Source organism: Acinonyx jubatus, chromosome C1 (assembly GCF_027475565.1).
Source record: "Acinonyx jubatus isolate Ajub_Pintada_27869175 chromosome C1, VMU_Ajub_asm_v1.0, whole genome shotgun sequence".
Lineage (NCBI taxonomy): Eukaryota > Metazoa > Chordata > Mammalia > Carnivora > Felidae > Acinonyx > Acinonyx jubatus.
The window spans coordinates 217,527,212-217,546,238 of NC_069381.1; the positions used below are offsets into that span (position 1 = coordinate 217,527,212).

Sequence of the window (19,027 nt, forward strand, 5' to 3'; positions counted from 1 at the left end):
CCTGGAACTTGTACTCCAGTTCACCGGGGTCCTCCTGAAGAACATACGGGCACCTGTGCAAAATCCTGGTCACCTGCTGTACCGTGAAAAGACATTTCTCCTTGAGAACTCCGACAATGCTGTCGACGTCCCTCTGGTGCATGGTGAAGATTTCAGGGCAGCAGAGAAGGACCGTCTTGAGTTTCCCTGCAGAACACAAAAGAGGGCAAGTGCATGATTTCAGGATCGTCCAGAAAACCAAGGGCTCGCTACACCCAAGCCAGCATTTAAAACACGGACCAGGGCGCTCTCCTCCACGAGTGACAGCGTCCGCTGCCCGCCCAGGAGCGCCAGGACGACACAGCGCCTCACCGACTCTCTCTCGCTTCTGACACTCACCAACCTTCCCTCCCCGATAGAAGAGGGGGCCTCTTGCTGGCCTCCCGGCTGAAAGCCGCTAACCTCACATTCTCGGCTTCCTCCTCTTGCCCCCTTCCTCTAAAGAACTTCACGGCGGGGCAGTGGGGGCTTAGTGCACCTGGGTGGCTCATTTGGCTGAGTGTCTGACTCTTGATTTTGGCTCAGGTCATGATCCTATGAGATACAGCCCCACGTCGGGCTCTGTGCTGAGTGTGGAGCCTGCTTCAGATTCTTTCCCTCTGCCCCTCCCCTGCTCGTGCACAATCTCTCTCCAAAATTAAAAAAAAAAAAAAAAAAAACTTCACAGGGGATTTACGGAAAGATGAGACAGTAGTTTCCCCCACACTGGGGCTTTGGATTGATGTTTCCTTCCATAATAAAACAGAAGCACTGACAAGCAACGTTCCTAAGATCTGGGAGCCTAAACTCCATGAAAAGGACTTCCATGATAATAATTAATGTGATAATAAGAATACTCATGATGTGTAGCCATAAACACTGATGTCCTAGTTAGTGAAGTGACCATATATTATATCCAAATTAGGGCAATTCTGAGTGAAAGAGGTCCTATTAACAAATGCATTAGGGTAACTGGTAACTGAGATTACCCTATGCAAACTGGGGCATATGGTCTTTTTTTTCTTTTCTTTGAGGGGGGAGGAGTGAGGAGGGGCAGATAGAGAGGAAGAACATCTTTTTTTTTAATACTTAAAGTTTATTTATTTTGAGAGAGAGAAAGAGAAAAAGGAGGGAGGGGCAGAGAGGGACAGAGAGAGAGAGAGAGAGAGAGAGAGAGAGAGAATCTCAAGCAGGCTCCAAGCTGTCAGCACAGAGCCTGACGTGGAGTTCGAACTCACAAACCACGAGATCATGACCTGAGCTAAAGGTGGACACTTAAACCGACTGAAGCACCCAGGCACCTCTGAGCTTTGTAATTTATAATCATAACATACAAAATCTTAAATTTAGCCTTTTAGATTATACCACAACAGGTAATCCAGTAAGAGAAAGAGAGAAGACTACCTTCTTCCTTATCTTCTAGAGGAGGTCCGTAGAGATCCTCTGAAATAGTAGATCCCTAAACCTTCTGTCGCCCTCAACAATATATTACCAGTAACAGTCAAAAATGACAAAAAAGAACAGTGGCTCTCCACTGCTCAAAGTAGGTAAAGATCCTTGGAGACGCTCATGGACCCCTAACCCCCTTCTCCTAAAGGCCCGTAAAGAGATCCAAGGAAATTCAAGAATCCTTGGGGCACCTGGGTGGCTCAGTCAGTTAAGTGTCCAACCTCAGTTCAGGTCATGGTCTCGAGGTCTGTGACTTCGAGCCCTGTGTCAGGCTCTGTGCTGACAGTTGGGAGCCTAGAGCCTGCTTCAGATTCTGTGTCTTCCTCTTTCTCTGCACCTCCCCTGCTTGCACTCTCTTTCTCACTCTCTCTAAAATAAATAAACAAAAAAAAAAAAAGAAAGAAAGAAAGGAATTCTAGAATCCTTAAGGTGTGAATCCTGTTGGGGATAGGGGAGGGGGTGGGGGACGTGGTGGAGGGAACAGTCACTCCTCAGTTTCCTAGGAGTTTGGGAAGATCTCGTTTTCCACAGCAAATCAAGACACCTTGTTGGAATGCACGTCTTTACCAGGGCCTCTGTAAGCCTTTGGCTCTACGTCATACAGACACAAAGCACTAAGACCACTTCACGTTAAACATCAAAAATGCCATATACACACATGTATCAGTATCACATACTGACATCTATCTGCTGGGCATGAGCATGTAGTACGTGCTCTAGATGCCAGGGGCCCCACAGTGAGCACACCAGACAAGAGTCCTGGCCTGTCCCCCCTTCCCTCCGGCAATGCCATCCACAGAGGTCACTCCTCTTTCTCACCTCCGAACCAAATCACTTGTTATTCTCAAGGACGTTCCCCAGAAGCCCCCCTAGTCCATCCCACCTGGGCTACTCATCCCCCAACCCCGAGTCCTCGGCGTCGTCCACGAAATCAGCACTTCCTGTACCTTCTCCAAGCCCAAGCTTCCGCAGATAACTGGAGCGTTTCCTCATCTGCATTATAGGCAGCTTCAGCAGCTCAGGGCTTTTCTTTAGGGCCACATACACAGGCTCTGGGTTCAAACCCAAGAGTATTAATTCTGAAATGATGTCCAGCAACTGTTGGGGGGGCACACTTGGCCACATACTGAGCAATTCATTAACGTGGATGTCACTGAAACCCATGTCCAGGAGGGCACTGATGACGTTCTCTCGCTCTAAGAACCCTCCAGCCACAGGAGTCCTCTGCTTCTCAAGGGGGTCCGGGGTGAGATCTGTCCTGCACTCTGGTTCCCCCACATACTTTTTGGGTTCCACGCAGGATACCTTCTGGAGGCCCCCTCCATTGGAGGCTGTGGTCAGTAGACACAACAACGATGCAGACGTCCTTTTCTGTTCTCCGAGAGGAGTCTGCCTAGCAACATGCGCCCAGGTGAGGGGGATCAGGCGGTGCCAGTCAAAGACCTACGAGACAGAGTACCAATGGGGAATAAATTCCTCACTACCCCAATTTAACAGACATCACAGGGCTCCTGAGCCAGGTTACCTAGTGCCTCGGTCCCACATAAGCACAGCAGCCTTTGTAAGCAATCTGCAGAACCGTATTTGAACCTAAAAAAGCCCGCAGAGAAGGAAGTTCACATACAGAGAGCAGAGTACTGCAAGGGCACAGAGGTCAGAGAGCCAAGCAAGTGTCCGCCGGCTTTTGTCAGCTTTTGTCACTGTAACTGAGGGGGCAGGGAGGAACAGAACTAGAAAGGGTGTCTGTGCGTGGGGTACTTTTGCTCTACCCCTAAGGTTCAGTGCTTGGGGGGGGGGGGGGGCGTGCAAATTTAACTGAAGACAGACGAACAGGAAGATAAAAACCAAAGTTTATTCATAGGCATGGAGCTGCTCACAGAAGGGGTAGCTTTCTATACGGTAAAATTAGGGCCTAACTTAAGGAGGAGGCAGCGTCTATAGGAAGAACAAATGGGGGATAAGCAAGTTTGTAACAATGTTTGTTTAGGCAGATGCAAGTGGTCTCTCGTTTTCTTCTTGGCCATAAAACTACCCAAGACAGAAAAACATGAAGCCTGTTTTACCAGTGAGATAAGGGAATCTCCCAGAAACCCTTCTGCAGCTGCTGTATCCTAAATACAATAGTTGAAAACAACTTCCGTGCCACCCCTGGGGGTCTGAGTTGGCGTCCACACCTCAAAGATGTGGACCTCACACTAGTGTGCAGATTCATCGACCTAAGTCCACTCCGCAGAATCAGCCTGACGGCCAAGGTGCACACACACAACTCCCGCCCGCCTCGAACGGCTCGGCGGTAAGGGCCACGCGAGGCAGACCCCGCAGTCGCCGCCCGCGCACTCAACACCCTCCCCACCCCGACCCGCAGCGCTCGCAGGCGTCCACCGGGGTCGCCGCCCGGCCGCCCGCCCTCCCCTCCGCCGGGTTCGGCCCCGGATCCCACCCCGCGCGACAGCGCGCCGCGGCCCACGCGGGGCACCGGCCCCCGAGTAAGGCTCCACCCGGCGGCGGCTCGTCTGCGACCGCGCGGATCCCCGGCACCGGGCGCCACCTCACCTGCCTGCCGAGCGCCGCCATAGCGCGGAGGCGGCAGCAGCGACCCTGGCGCCGGAAACCGGCCCTCAGTGGTCCGCGCTTCCGCCCTCGCGAGCCCTCCCTTCCGCCCTCCCCACGGCAAGAGCGGGCGCGCGAGAGGCGCGTTCCGCCGCGAAGGTTCCCAGTCCCCCGGCCTGCCCTCCTCTAGCGGGGACGCCCGGTCGTGCGGACACGGAGCCCCGGTGTCTTTCAGGACATCCTCCGCCCTCCCGAGCCCCGAACCTTCGTTTGTACGAGCTTCCTCTTTTTTTATCTAGCACTGGCTTCTGGACTGAGAAGGGCTTGGAGCACCTGCTCCGTGCCCAGCACTGGGCTGGGCGCCGCCACAGGTCATGTGACGAAGGACGTTGTCAAAAGAGAAGGTTGTAATCTGTATAGAACCAAAGCATTGGTAGTTTTTCTTGTTTTTTTTTTTTTTTTTTTTTTTTTTTACTCCAGTTTTCTTGCAAAACTACCCAAGTGTTGGCCTCTCAGGATAAAGTAATGCTTTTACACCCAAAGCCTAAGAAAATCCCCGTGTGCTGCCGCCACTCCCTGGAGGGAATCAGTCAACGAGCCCCAACAGGTAATCCGGCTGGAGAGATAAAGTCGTGGCCGAGATGCAGGCCTCGCTCTAGGAAGCCAACAGCATCTTCAGTCCTCTGAAAATGCCGCTCTCTGGAATCGCACCGGGAACACAGAGAGAAAGATCTGCCAGCCTGTCTCAGCCTCAGCTTCTCTCTGCAAAGAACGCTCTCAAAACGTCAGACCTCCTACTGCCATCCAGAAGGATGAGTTTTATTTTTCCTCAGAACTAACAGTCCTTGGAGAGCTAGGACTTTACCCTCTTAGTCCATTGCACCCGGGTCTGAAAAGAACATTCTGTAACCTCTTACGTGTTATAAGTATCATGTCTACTACAAGGAAAAACGTGGGGGTTTTTTTCACTCTGGAAAAGAGTTATCAAGAAACTCATTCAAACTCAGAAGAGTAAACGTCACTTTTTATTACACACTTTAAAAAAAATACACACCTAAAAACCAGGCCTTTGTGGTCCTTGATGGAGGAGGGCGTGTCCCCCTCCCCCTGTCAGTCTCTGGTGACAGCAGGGACTCAGGCAGCACTTTGTAAAGGAAGGGGATAGCAATATCCCATATCCCCACAGTTGAGAACGAACCACTGCTCTCTGGGTGTCCCAAGATACTGGAAGACAGTTGAGTGCTCCCTAATGAGCCCAGGGCTTCACCAGAGCTGTGTGACCCCTGAGCATCTTCCGGAGGACAAGGCAGAGGAACCGTCAACCTGCAGAAAGGGGTGACGTGCTGGAAGAAGGGGGGGGGGGGCTCGGGGTTTTTTGTTTTCTTCTCACCATCTTAGCAAAGAGAAGAATGAAAGAGTTCCCTCTTACTCCCAACCACTCCCTCCCCTCCAACACAGATAAAAAAGAAAGGCTGCTTTTCACGTGCTCTGTGAGCATCTGGATTCCGCTCTGGAGGGGGATGGGTCGGAGCCATCGGAGTGTGTGAGAGACACCCCGGCATGTGAACCGGATGGGAAGTAAGACAGACTGGACGCCCCGGCCGAGGTGGGGCCTGGGCTGGACGCAGGCTGTCTGGGGAGTGCTGGCAGGGCGTCTGGGTGGACAGCAGGGCCCAGGTGGGCTGCAGTGCTGGGGGGGGGGGGGGGGGGGAGGGGAGAAAGAAGTGCTTGAGCATCAGTGCCCACCCGGCCTCCTTAGACTGAGCAAGCTGCAGGGCTCCTGGCTCACCCGGGGGAGGCAGCCCCAAACTGACAGAGGCTGAGCCCCTCTCCAGCTGCAGCAAGTGGGTGTGCACAGACATAAAAATAAGGAAAGGAAACGCTTCCCACACTGGCGTTGTGGAAGAATTCAGACAGTCCAAGTCAGGATAATTGTTTACTACAAAATTGCTTTAATTTGGAAAATGTTCAAGAAAATAAGTTAATGAAATAGTCTGGTCAGTTGCTAACCAGTTCTACAAACTCCACACATCCGATGGGCACTTGTCCAGTCAGAGGAGACAAAAACACATGTGTATATACAAAAGCAGAAAGACTAAAAAACTTTACGCCTTTCCGAAGTCCACAAGTGAAAGCCCTTTAACGGTACAAACTCAACCCGGCACTAGAACGCTTTCCCGAGGTCATGACAAAAGTGAATTCCAAGTCTATTTATAAACCTAAAATCTTACAGCATCACTGGCTTTTGTTCTAGCATTTTTTTAATGCTAGAGAGCTTTTAGCATTTTGCATGTGAGCTTTTAGAACGTGAACTGGGCCTAGTTCTTGAGAGTTTACTTTCTCTGAATGGAAGAGGCCCGAAAACAATTCAGTCCCCCAGAGTGATACAGAGGAGCAGGGAGCTGGTGTCCGCTCAGCAGGGGCCGCCCCTAGGGCACAAGGCCCCGCATGGCTCTGGGGCCACTTCCCTCGCGCACCTGCTCTCCATCTCCAGACTCAGCGCCGACAGACCTCCACTTTCTGAAGAAAGAAGAAGACATTGTATCATTCACACAAGATTCTAAGACACTTGCTTCTCGCTGGGAGAATCCCTAGCCGCAGAGACATCAGGGGCCTTCAGAACCGGCCTGGCACTGCCCGAGTCCCGGCCCCTGCCGAGCTGCTGCACGGATTCTAAGCCAGGGGCCGCCAGCTCCAGCTTGGTCCGCCCGCTTTGAGCACTGGTGACCAGACGCGCTGGCTGCTGCCCAGCTGTGCAGCCAGAAGCCTTATCTGAAGAGCCAGGGCTCCTGGGTCCCCTCAGAGCATCCCGCTCCCACCATCTGCAGCCTTGCCCTATCCTTTAGCTGGCTCAGGCCACCACCAGCCCTCTGCCCCCAATCCTTCTGTGGGCGCCTCCTTGTCAGGGCCTCCCCTGGGTGCTCACCCACCTTCTAAGGCCCCGGTGGTGTTCAGGGGCCTCTGGAACAGAATCAAGCTCCACTTTCTCCACAGGTGACAAACCAGCTACAAGCCCTGACATTTGTGTCCAGGACAGCATGGAGGAGGGATCGTCCTCCTCAGACCCAGGAAGGCAGCCTGGGGAACCTCCTTGCCTTCCTGGCACACCGGCCATGCCTCTCACCTGGCTTGTTCACTCGACACACCTCATCCCAGGTGTAGTCAGCAAGGTTCACAGGCTGTGTCACCCAGGGGTCTGTCACCAGCTTCTCCAAGGTGGTGCGCTGCTCGGGGATAGGCTGCAGCAGCCCAGACACGAGGTTCATGAGATCTGGGGACAGAGAGACCCACCCCACGTGTGTGGGTGAATCCAGGCCAGGCTCAAGTAGAATATGTCTCAAAACTACAGGTCCTGGGTGTGCCTGCCATGAGCACCTCTGAGCCCTGGAACCTCCATTTCTGACAAGAACCTGGGGTCCCTGGCACACGGGCCCAGCTACGCCCCAGACAGGCTGCAGGAGACGCTTGTCCCTCTGAAATGGAAGCATGGAGCTCAGGGTCCCGCCTCGCTCACCTAACCAATGTGCGGAGCTTCGTAAACTCGACCTGTTCTTGGGGCTCTGGCTGTGCAGAGCTTTGAACGACACAGGGTTTGTGGGACAAGAGGAGAGGGACATGGCCAGAGCAAGCCCTGCGTTGTCCCCCCCCCCCCCACAAAGGAAGCACAGGCTCTGGGAAGAGCCCCAGCCTTGGGTCTGGATTTGGGCCCCATTTCCTGTAAGAACATGGGGTCCCCTCAACCAGGGCTACTCTGGGCCTCACCATCCCAGAGGGTATCCTGAGAACCTGGTGAGTGTGTGGAATAGGCGCTGTGGGTGGAACAGAATGTGCTGCAAGCAGCGTGGTTCGTGGGAATCCGGGACTTCAGCAAAGCTCTAAAGATCCTCCTCCAGGCTGTTAGGGACTCAGTGTCCCCACACCTCCCCCCATCCCTGTCTCCCACTGGGACAGTGTCAGGAGGTGGAGCCCTCGGGAGGTGACGGGGGCGGGGAGTGTTGTATGACGTCTTTCATTTGAGTGTGCGGCCTGGTGATAGGGTTAGTATCCTCGCAAGAAGAGAGACCGAGCGTGGCGTGTGGGCACTCTCTCTCATCGGGAACCGAATCCGCGGGCACCCTGATCTTGGCCTCTCAGCCTCCAGACAGAAATGGATGTCTGTCTGTCGTGTAAGCCCCAATCCGTGGCGTGTTTTCGTGGCGGCGCTGACACTGGCTTCCAACCCAAGCGGAGTTAGGCTGGACCCCAAGCTGGTTCCAAACGGACTCTGTGCACAAGATGTTCATGCTCGTCACCCCGCCACTTGTAAGGATAAACGAGTGCCGTAGAGTCACAGGACGCCAAGCCTGGAAGGGACCCCGGAGCCCACGGGCCAGCAGTGCCCGTGAAACTCTTACCAGCCCCCTCCCTGGGGCTCCTCCGCTTGGGGTGCCAAAGGGGCCGACTCCAGGCACAGGAAGTCATTTCCAGGCCACTGAGCCCACTGGTCCTTCCCCCAAATGCACACAACCCCCTCCCCCCCGTGGCCCCGACAGGAGCCGGAGGTGCGACAGAAACCCGCAGGCTTCCCAACAGCTGCTAGGGGACCGAGTCCCACCACTGCCCCCAAGTGATGAATGTCTGACCCCAGTGCTGACCTTACAGTCACTGACACAGCCAGGTTCTCAGGCTGCTAGCGTCTGTCTCAGAAGCGGGCCCCCCGGGACCCAAGGGGGATTCTCCTGCACATAATGTTATCATGACAGTTTAGTCATGGTCACGTTACCCTTCTGTCCACATCGGCATTAGAGGCACAGAAAGAGCAATGAGGTCGTCAGCATGGACAAAGGGGCGCTGTGCCCGAGGCAGGGGACTGAGCCATCTCCGCGGCACCTGCAGCGCAGGCTCACCTTCTGACACCAGGTATGGCGGGTGGATCACGGCCTCCATGGTCTCCTCCAGCTCGCAGAAAGGGTTCTCCTCAAAGATCAGCGTGTACAGCGTGACCCCCAGTGACCACATCTCCAGCTCCGGCCCCTTGTACCTGCAAGGAGGTGGCGGCCACATTCGGGGCACGCCTGGGCTCAGCCCAGAGCCACAGGCCCGCCCCACAGGACGCCCCCGGCGCGTCCTGCAGCCCTCCTCAACTACGCCCTCAACTCCGGCTCCAGCCACGCACTGAGGAGGGAGAGAAAAGCAAACCTTCGTGCTCAGGCAGCTGAGAGATGCCCACTGCCAAACGGGAGGGTGTGCAGCATGTGAGGGTGGAGCACCTCCTGATGGGAGGGCTTCCTGGAGCAGGTGCAGAGAAGGCACAGCAGAGTAGAGGCTCTAAGCTGCACGGGAGCAGGAGGAGGGCCAAGGTAACAGCAGCGACCCAGAGGAGGGGGCGGGGGGGGGGGAGGGGGTGGAACAGGGATAGTGCTTTGTCGCCATGTTTCATCATCGTAAGGACCTAACCTGGCTTCCACTCGTGGGCACCTGTGAGATGCCAACACTCCGCCAGGCATTTTATGGGACCCTGCCCTAAGCCCCACAGCTGGCCCGAGAAGCAGCACCTCCACGTGACACAGAAGGTGGGGAGCTGCCGCTGAGCTGGCCCCAGAGCCGCATGGTCACGGGGGTCTGGCACTTGGGGGCGGTCCGAGAACAGAGACAGAGTCAGTCACACAACGTGGCTGAGAGTCACTGGTGAGCGGTAAGAGGGTCCAGGACGTCAGGGCGCAGGAGAGTGAGCTGGGGGGGCCCTGGACGCTGACAGGTGCCGGGAGGACAGACCTCAGGCAAGTGCGGGGTGAGAGACTGCACAAGCCAGAGCGAGGAAAGCAGGTTCGACACTTTTTGTTTTGTGTTGTTTTGCAAAGAAAGATTTCAAGAATACTGGAGACTGAAGACAAAAGTCCAACAGGGTACCACAGGTGAGAGCGAACTTTTTCTGTAAAGGGCCAAACACAAACGTTTTCGGCTTGTGGGCCACCCAGCCTCTGTCACCGGCACGACACTCTGCCACAGCAGCGTGAAAGCTGCCACAGACACTGCATAAGCAATAAAAGTCTACGTATAAAACCCAGTGGCGAGCCGGTTTGGCGGAGAAGGATACAGAGACAATGAGGAAGGAAGCAGAGTCCCTGAGGACGGGATCTAGAATCAGAGCTCAGCAAACCCCTGGTGAGGTGAGATGGGGGAGCACGCAGGAGGGCGCCCGCAGGCCAGAGAGGAGGGCGCAGGGACGGGGCTCCCGGAGAAGGCGGGATCGCCCTCGGGCGGGCACTGAGGTTCGGCACCACCCTGCACTTCCCTGTGGGAGCTTCCCAGCCCGGGTGCAGGGGGGGGGTGGGGGGCAGACAAACCACAGAGCACATGCCGTGATCCCACGGACAGGACGTGCAGCCCCCCGCTACAACTCTGGCGACCTGGTGGCCACCACAGGACAAGACAGCAGCCAAGAGCACGCTTGGGGGCACCAGGTGCTCAAATTACATCTTCAGAGAAACTCCAAGGCCCTCTTAGACTATCCCCCTTCAATCTTCCCTCCGGTCTGGTGGCTCTGAGGGTGCCGGATGACAGGGGAAGGGCTTAGTGAGCACTGGCTGGAGCCCCCTGTGGCCCGCAGGCTCCGGGGCAGGAGCAGGAGGCCTGGCCAGGCCCCAGGCCACTCGGTCCTCTGCACCAGTACGTCCCATTGCTCGATCCCCAACAGTGGTTACTAGAATAGCTGTTATTCCTGTTGTCACAAGGAATAAACCCAACTGAGGAGAGACCCTCTTCATTCTTATGCTTATCTTGATCTTTCATGTTTTCTAAAACTCCAGACCTACACACAAGTTGAGAAAAGACCACAACAGATCCTGCAGCCACCGCCCAGCATCCCATAACCAGCCTTACTTTGCCTGCCTGCCCACAGACAACAAAACGCTCATAATCAGTCGGCGGCCCTGTCACCAAGAGGCACAAACTGAAACAGTTTCCCACCTAAACTCCCGCGGGTGGCAGGGCCCCAACGGAAGGCGCAAGGCCCAGCTGCCGCGCAGCACGTACGTACGGGTTTCCCAGGAGCACCTCGGGCGCACAGTACTCGATGGTCCCACAGAACGTGTGAAACAGCCTGCCCTTCTCCAGGTAGGCAGCCGAGCCGAAGTCGATCAGCTTGATGGTAAAGTCCTCCGCAATCACGATGTTCTCGTCCTTGATGTCCCGGTGAATGATGCTCTTGGAGCGCAGGTAGGCCACTGCCGACACCAGCTGCAATCGGGGCCACAGGGACTTTTTAAAAAAGCAAGTCAAGTAAAACATGCATTTAAAATAAGGATTAACCGCAAAGAAAGAAACAGTAACGAAGCTAAGAGCCTATTGTCTGGTTTATCATGCGTGGGTGACAAGAAAGAAGGCTGGATGCTGCAGACGCCGCCCAGCTCAGCATAGGCAAAGCAGGTCCAGGTGGGGTGCTTGGCATGGCCGGCCTGTCCCACCGCTGTCAGGAGCACCAGCACGTGATTCTTCTTTAAAATTTCGGAGCGCCTGGGCGGCTCAGCTGGTTAAGCGTCCGATTTCGGCTCAGGTCATGATCTCACAGTTCATGAGTTCGAGCCCCACATCGGACTCTGCGCTGACAGCTCAGAACCTGGAGCCTGCTTCAGATACTGTGTGTGTGTCTCTCTCTCTCTGCCCCTCCCCCAGTTGTGCTCTGTTCTCTCTCTCTCTCAAAAATAAATGTTAAAAAAAATTAAAAAGCAGGTGCCTGGGTAGCTCAGTCAGTTGAGCATCTGACTTCGGCTCAGGTCATGATCTCACGGCTCATGAGCTCCAGCCCTGCATCGGGCTCTGTGCTGACAGCTCGGAGCCTGGAGCCTGCTTCTGATTCTGTGTCTCCTTCTCTCTCTGCCCCTCCCCCACTCGTGCTCTGTTTCTCAGGCTCTCAAAAATAAAATATAAAAACGTTAAAAAAAAGTTAAAAAAAATAAATGAAAAAAATAAAATTTCATTATTTGTGATAAGGACACTCAACATAAGATCTACACTAAGCCAATTTCTGAGCCTGCACTACAGTATTATTAGCTATGAAACAGGACTTAGTCATCTTGTGTAGCTGACACTTTGTGCCCCCACCAGACAAACACTGATTCTCAAGTTCTCTCCACGCTGAGAAGCCTTCCCAGCAGACATTCACTCACCCCTCAATACACATCGTGACAATCCCAGGAGGAAAGACAGACCACAAGCAGAAGCTACAAAGACGCACGGTGGGCACCTTACTGAGGGTGGTCTGGGCGTTCAACGGGAGGAGGCCCTGGAGAAAGACGGAGTCTGACACCGTCGGTTCACGGGGAAGGAAAGGACCCTGCCCAGAGTTCACGCGGTGCATGGGGGCAGAGCTGGGAGCGGAGGCCAAGTCTCCAAATTCCTACTTCTGGGCTCTAGCAGCTTCTCAGAGAGCAGCACCGAGCATCAGCCACACTGTGTGGGGCTCTCACGGAGGCAGACGTAAAGTAAGTCCACTGGAAGTGGGCTTCATTCCAACAGGCCTCATGCAATAGTTCCCGCTCTGAAAGGGTACGGTTGTGACAATATACTGTAGGTCCTCCCTCCCCCTCGCTGCATAGGAGAGCTGGCCGCTGAGTGGGCCCTTGGTGGATTTGGAGCTGAGAAGCAATTCACTGATAACTGGCACTCTACATACATACGCTAATATATAATGGTATTTCTCTATAAAATCATGAATCCATACGCACATACATATGTAGCACTTACGCATGTAAATTTACAGAAGGGCTATAGATACTTCTTGAAAAATTATAAAGTAGAGGACACTATATTTACCTATGTCAGTTGCCCCAGAATTAACAACTGAGAGACACCAGCTATTAACAAGTGACTCCTGTTGTCAGAGGACTGCCTGCCATGAAGATCTCAAAAACAAATCTTCACTATGCGTTAAGGTAGATGGGTATGTAATCTTGCAAAACAGGAAGAGGGAAAAAGGGGACGACGGTCTTTGAGCAGAATCATGATGCCTGAAATTTATAAGTAGGTGCCTGAGAAAGTTAATTTCAGAAATCCAATAGCTTCTGGGATTTTATAGCTCTGGGTACAAAATGTCAATTTATGGAAGCTGTCATGAGAAATTAAGTCATCACCAGGAAAAAATCAGAGAGCAAACCTGGGACTTGTTCACTCCCCTCTGCCCCTGGCCTTCCAGATTATTTCTCCACTCTTTCCAGGGTGCTTGGAACAGTCTAAAATGAAATCACCACCGTCTCCTCAAAACAAGAATTACTGTCTCCTCTCCACCCCCTCCCCAACCTCTCAATCTCCCAGCATGCCTTTCTATTTCGCTGATCAGTCTCCTATTCCAATAAAAGAATAAACGGACAAGATCAATACATAAACAGATATAAAAAGACCAAAACAAATACTGTAAAATGAGATTGCTAGAATCTCAACCTTTACTGATTACTTTAACTGACTGGACAGCTACTATTTATCGAGCATTTACAATGTGCGGGACACCGTGCCGCACAAGTGCCTTAGAGGCTCTGATCTAACCCTCCTAGCCTTCCCGCACCAGCACTATCATGATCCCTGCTGCACAGATTGGCAATGGTTTCCTGCTGGGAGACGAGGATTCAGATCAGAGGCGCAGGCCTCAAACCTTAATCCAACAGCTTTGCTGGCCAAGTTTTGCAATTGGCGTGGGTACTGTAGGAATATTTCTGGCTAAGTTTGCAATTGGCATGGGTGCTGTAGGAATATAAATAAGCTTCCATCTCCGAATGGTCCAGGACGGCATCTGGCCTCCAATGTATATCTTATTATGTATCTTACTCCGTCAAATCCAAAATCTAAAGGCTAGACCCCAGCTCGTGAGAGAAGTGCGTGTGAAGCCACATCTGCGCGGCCTCAGAGCCCCGTGCCCAAGCCCGTCACCTCCCCAGCATGGCGCCAGCCTGCTCACCTGTCGGAAGATGTAGCTCGCCAGGGGCTCGTCCAGGCCGGGGTGGCGGTCGATGAACGCAAAGAGGTCCAGGCCGGAGCCGTGCTTCTCCATCACCAGCTGAAAGAACTCTTGGTTTTCAAATACGTCCACCACCTGCAAAAACACAAAGTCAGGTCTGGGCCTGCCGAGACACCTTCAAGACCACGTATTTAAGAGCTTCTCCCACAAGCAACGTCGGGACACCGCTAAGTGAGAAACAGCACTCCACCTTGATGATGTTGGCGTGCTCCACCCTGGACAGAATCGCAATCTCCAAAGTAACTTTTCCAAGTTTGGGATCCTCAATCCAACAATCCTCCAACACCTTCTCCTTCTTAATAAACTTCACCACCACCTGCGAGGAAGACAGAGGGGAGAAGTGACCGCCAGCGTGCCTCTGCGTCCCCTCAAGCCTGGTGCCCACTGCTGCATCGCAGTGCAGGGGAGGGTAACCTCCACGCGTACCTCCCCTGAATCCAGGGACGGGAGAGAGGAACCTAGTAGTGACCCCCGCCTGGCACGAGGAACACACAGGCACACCAGCAGCTGGCCAGCAGGGCTGAGGACACCTGCCCACTTAAAGTGGATGCGAGGGCATGATGGAGGGGCCGGGAGCTGAGGAGCCACAGCCTGGGCCAGAGACCTTGCAGCAGGTACCCCTCAGAGGCCCCAGCACCCCCATTTCTCAAGTGAGGACAGGTGCCCTGACCCCAGGAGACGAACGAGGAGGCCTGAGGACTGGGAACACAAAGGCCACCACTCACATCAGCTGGAGCCCAGTGGAGTCCAGCAAGCCTGACGGACAGAGGCCAACACAAGAGAAACAGCATCACTGCCCAGGACGATGGCAAAGGTCACGGGGAGGAGACGAGCACTGTGCCGGTGAGGGCCGGGCGCGTGGCCGAGGGGCCAAGCGGGGAGCAGAGACGGCCGGCAGGAGACCCCACAAGATGGCCCCTGAGCCCCACCCCACCGGCTCATCGGCTGCGGGGGGCACGGCCAACACACAGCGTGCCCAGTGCACCGGGCGAGCAGGGAAGCAGGTAGGGAGGCTCCCCGAGAAGGGACAGCTGAGGGGACCCGCCGGAGGGGAACACGCAGAGGCAGGAGGAACAGCAAGGAGCACGTGGAGCACCCGGTCAGCCCTCACGTGACCTCGAGGAAAAGGTGATGGGTTAGTGCTGGCCATCAGTGGTGACAAGTGGTCAGATCCTAAGGATCCTGTGGAGAGAGGGCCCCGTAATCTGATAGGCTGGAGGAGACACGTGAGGGAAGGCAAGAAAATGAGGGAAGCAAGGCTGAAGCCCTGTGCACCCAGGGGCACGGCCAGCGGGGGTGGGGGGGCACACAGAGGCTGTGGCCGTCCCACCACGGGGTTCGAGCAAACCAGCAGGAAGCCTGCTGCCACGGGCTGCAACACACACCTGAGAGGGGGTTCAGGGGAAAGTACAGAGCGAGAAAGAAGGAAAAGAAAGAATTAACAGAACAAAAGAATACATTCTCTTAAGGTAAAGAAAGCTTTAAAAGTTTAGATCAAAGTCTCACCAAGCATCAAGCAAGAATAAACAACACACATGCGCGCATGCACACGCACACACACACACGCAGAAATACATCCTGATGAAACGTATGAAGTCCAAAGATTAAAAGAAAAAATTCCGAGGGCGCCTGGGTAGCTCCGTTAAGCATCTGACTCTTGGTTTCAGCTCAGGCCATGATCTAAGTTCAAGCCCCACGTCGGGCTCTGTGCTGTCGGGCTCTGTGCTGACAGGCTCCAGCACGGAGCCTGCTTGGGATTCTCTCTCCCTCTCTCTCTGCCCCTCTCCTGCTCGCTCACGTGCTCTTTCTCTCTCTCTCAAAATAAGTAAACTTCAAAGAGAATTTTTAAGTAAATTAAAAAAATCAAAAAGGAAAAACATCAGATGGCTCTTCAAATAAATGCTAGATGACAGCAGACGTGGGCTCACACGTTCGGAGAGGAATAGGGAGGGCACATCGCCACTGAAATGGAAGGGAAACAAATCAGAAAACATGTAAGAACTCAAAGTGTCCTTCCTAGGAAATTAGTAACGCACATTCCAGCAAAAGAAAACTAGGCACAAGAAAGAGAAGAGACTGGATATAGAAATGACACCAATTTAAGAAAAGGAGGACAGGATTTGCACATGGAAAACCACGGCATGCGGCTGAAAGAAACATGCTGGTCTGAACACGCGGAGAGACACCGCAGGTCCTGGGTCACAAGAGCCACTGTGTAGGGATGGCAGTCCTCCCATCCTGTCCCGTGGACTGAGACTGCAGAGCAGCGCTTGGCCCTCGAACGGGCACCTCACCCGCCCAGGGCTGTTTTCTGATTGGCTGCTTTCCTTCATCGTTTGCTGGCCTAGTAATATTTAGGCTGACATCTGTGTTCTGAAAGGTGAAACTACTCATGTGTTTCTTTTCAAACCAAGAGAAGGACTCTCGGCAGCTTCTTTCCTCTTCCTTTAGGCAGAGCGGTCCAAAGAAAGCCCTGTGGTCTGTTGGGTCACTGACCCAACCAAGAGCGAGACCCGCCTCACAAGGACTAGACAATGAAGCCCCTGCAAACACAGGTGGCAAGAGCGGCCCGCGCCACCACCAACCGCTCTGCAGGGGCCTTGTCACTCAGTAATGGCTCCACGAGACACCTCCAATCCGATAAGCTAGAAATACAGCACAATTAACTCCCAGAAGGTACAAGAAGACAAGTTCAAAGAAAACAAAACAAATAACTGGTTAACAAAACAGACACTTCTTTGGCAAGTCTCGCAAAGACGAGAGAGGGCAAACACAAGAACTAGGATGGCCGAGGGAGCAGACACAGCTGCACGTCACCTGCACACGGATTTGCACACGGAAAACCACAGCATGAGGCTGAAAGAAACATGCAGGTCTGAACAGGCGGACAGACACCGCGCTGACACGAAAGCGCTAACTCCACAGGCCTCGCGTCACACTGATGTCAGAAGAGAGGGAAAACTCATGGATGGAATATAAATGAAAAAGAATCCCAAGTAGCACTACCAGCAAGCCAAATTCAGCAATGCGGTAAGAGAATATTGTAACAGAACCAAGGGCTGATTCTGGAAAACACAAGCTGATCGGTGTTACTGACCAGAGAAACCAAGGGTGTGATCGTGTCAGCCACTCACTACCACACAGAACTCAGCACTCGCTCTTCAAGCCAAGTCTCAGCGAGCTGCAAACAAATGAAACACCCTCCCCAGAAGGATCCATCGAGAAGGGAACGGAGCGGCCGCGATGGCAGGGACGCAGCAAGCGGCAGCCTGCTCCTGAGCCGCTCACCTGGAGCTCCGGGGGACCCACGAAAACACGTCAGGACCGCAAGGGTCTCGCACAGACACACGATGTGTCAACCCCAACATGTGCTGGTAACAGCCAACAGGTCAAAGGACCCCGAGTACACGGTCTCCCAGAAACCAGTAGGTGGCACGGGGACACCTGGGCAGTGTCACGGTGTTCACAGGGACAGGCAGGACGGTCACCATGTCGATTCCCTCAAATCACAAAACGCTGGGCAGCTACACCCGCAGTCTCAACAGGATGTGGGAGGAGGGGCAGCGAGGCCTCGGCTCAGGAGGATGAGGAATAAGTAAGAATGGCCACGCCCACTGAGACCACAGAAGGAAGCCTGGCGTGTCCCAACCTGAAAATCAATAGACATCAGCCCCCGAGGGAGAGGCACGCGAGAAGCCCACATGGCCCGGAAGCGGCGGGCAGGATTGCCAAGGGGGGAACGTGTGCGCTGCCTCGGGTGCCCTCCGGGCCAGCCGGTGTGCTCAGTGCTTTCCACGGAGGACGCCTCCTGCCCCGTGCCACGGCACTGAGGCCACGGACGCACCGGAGCGGCCCCGTTGCTGCGCACGGCCCAGGAGCCACAGTACCTCCTTATTCTCCTCTCTGTCCACCGCGGTCCACACGAAGCCGAAGGCCCCGCTGCCCAGTGGGCTCAGCGTGCTGTACTTGCGGGAGTACGCGCCCTCGCAGGCGGCCAGCCCCTCCACCTCCAGAGCCGTCGGAGGCTCCTCAAACCAGGGCTTGCTCCTGAGCATCTGTGAATGAAACGGGACGCCCGAGGGGCCACGTGTGACCAGCAGCAGGCAGGCTCACGTCATCCGGTCCCCTGTCCCCCCTCCTCCCGTGTCCTGGGGGTACCTGGCCTGAGAAGTGCCCTCCCGGTTAGCCCAGATGGGCACACACACCCGAGCGTGTTTATACCCCCCCTGCACACGGGGCAAACTCAGGTCTAAGATTCCACGTCTGGCTTCCAACTTACCCACGAACTTAGAAGACAGGCCCAAAAAGGCACAACTGGACCTCCCTCCCGTCGCAGAGGAAGCAGAGAGAAAGAGAGAAAAGCCGGGCAGCACCGGTTCCCACACCACGCGGCGGGTGCAAGGTGGGAGCTGACCGCAGACACCCACCTCCCCTGTGCTGGGTCCAGAAAGCTCGCACATGGAGTAGCTGGAGCTGGGCAGGCTGGCCAGGAGCAGGCGGGTCCGCGCGGCCGAGTCCCGGTGGCTGCGTAGCAGGTCTTTCACGAGCCAGCAGCAGAACAGGGTCGCGGAGCCCCGGAGCTCCACCCGCTTCACCTCAAACTGCACACCTGGAGGGGAGGGACGGTCACCACGACAGCTCCACCGTGCACCGGGCGGGGCGGGCAGGGGCACCCATACTCGGAGGACGGGGGAAGCCTGGAGACAGCTGCCAGGAATGTGAGCGGCCTCAGTGGAACGCGTACGTGCCTATGGCGGTTCCTGCAACCACACGTGCGCATACGTACAAAGCCCACGTGGTTTGGATACACGTCTGTGCATTTTTGCACGGCCTCCAAGGTACACGCCAAAACAAACGGGGTCATCTTGGGGGAGGCATTTACAGGTGGCTTTATTTTCTTTTTGTTTGTGTTTTCTAGTACATCTACAGATAACACATATTACTTGTAGAACCTTTTTAAGGTTAGGGAAAAAGCCTTAGTAATCGACACTGTGAAGCCAGCAGTAAGGAAACAACTGGTGA

The 19,027-nt window shown here is 54.6% G+C and overlaps 2 protein-coding genes across 5 annotated transcripts in view; both read right to left on the reverse strand.

Annotated features, from left to right (window-relative positions):
• MTERF4 (mitochondrial transcription termination factor 4) overlaps positions 1–4,110 on the reverse strand; it is a 70,769-nt gene extending 66,659 nt beyond the window's left edge. For both annotated transcript variants that reach the window (XM_053216079.1, XM_027045670.2), the window contains exons 1-3: positions 4,021–4,110; positions 2,415–2,910; positions 2–186 (exon numbers count right to left, since the gene is read on the reverse strand). In XM_053216079.1, coding sequence (XP_053072054.1) covers positions 2–186; positions 2,415–2,910; positions 4,021–4,041 — 702 coding nt within the window. In that variant the 5' untranslated portion in view covers positions 4,042–4,110. The remainder of the gene's footprint in view (position 1; positions 187–2,414; positions 2,911–4,020) is intronic.
• Positions 4,111–5,946: 1,836 nt separating this feature from the next.
• PASK (PAS domain containing serine/threonine kinase) overlaps positions 5,947–19,027 on the reverse strand; it is a 41,820-nt gene continuing 28,739 nt past the window's right edge. For 2 of the 3 annotated variants that reach the window (XM_053216081.1, XM_053216080.1), the window contains exons 12-19: positions 18,433–18,614; positions 17,893–18,060; positions 14,196–14,321; positions 13,946–14,080; positions 11,036–11,235; positions 8,904–9,037; positions 7,142–7,288; positions 5,947–6,537 (exon numbers count right to left, since the gene is read on the reverse strand). In XM_053216081.1, coding sequence (XP_053072056.1) covers positions 6,431–6,537; positions 7,142–7,288; positions 8,904–9,037; positions 11,036–11,235; positions 13,946–14,080; positions 14,196–14,321; positions 17,893–18,060; positions 18,433–18,614 — 1,199 coding nt within the window. In that variant the 3' untranslated portion in view covers positions 5,947–6,430. Of the gene's footprint in view, positions 6,538–7,141; positions 7,289–8,903; positions 9,038–11,031; positions 11,236–13,945; positions 14,081–14,195; positions 14,322–17,892; positions 18,061–18,432; positions 18,615–19,027 lie in introns of those variants that run through there. The other variant, XR_008295681.1, reaches the window with a different exon arrangement.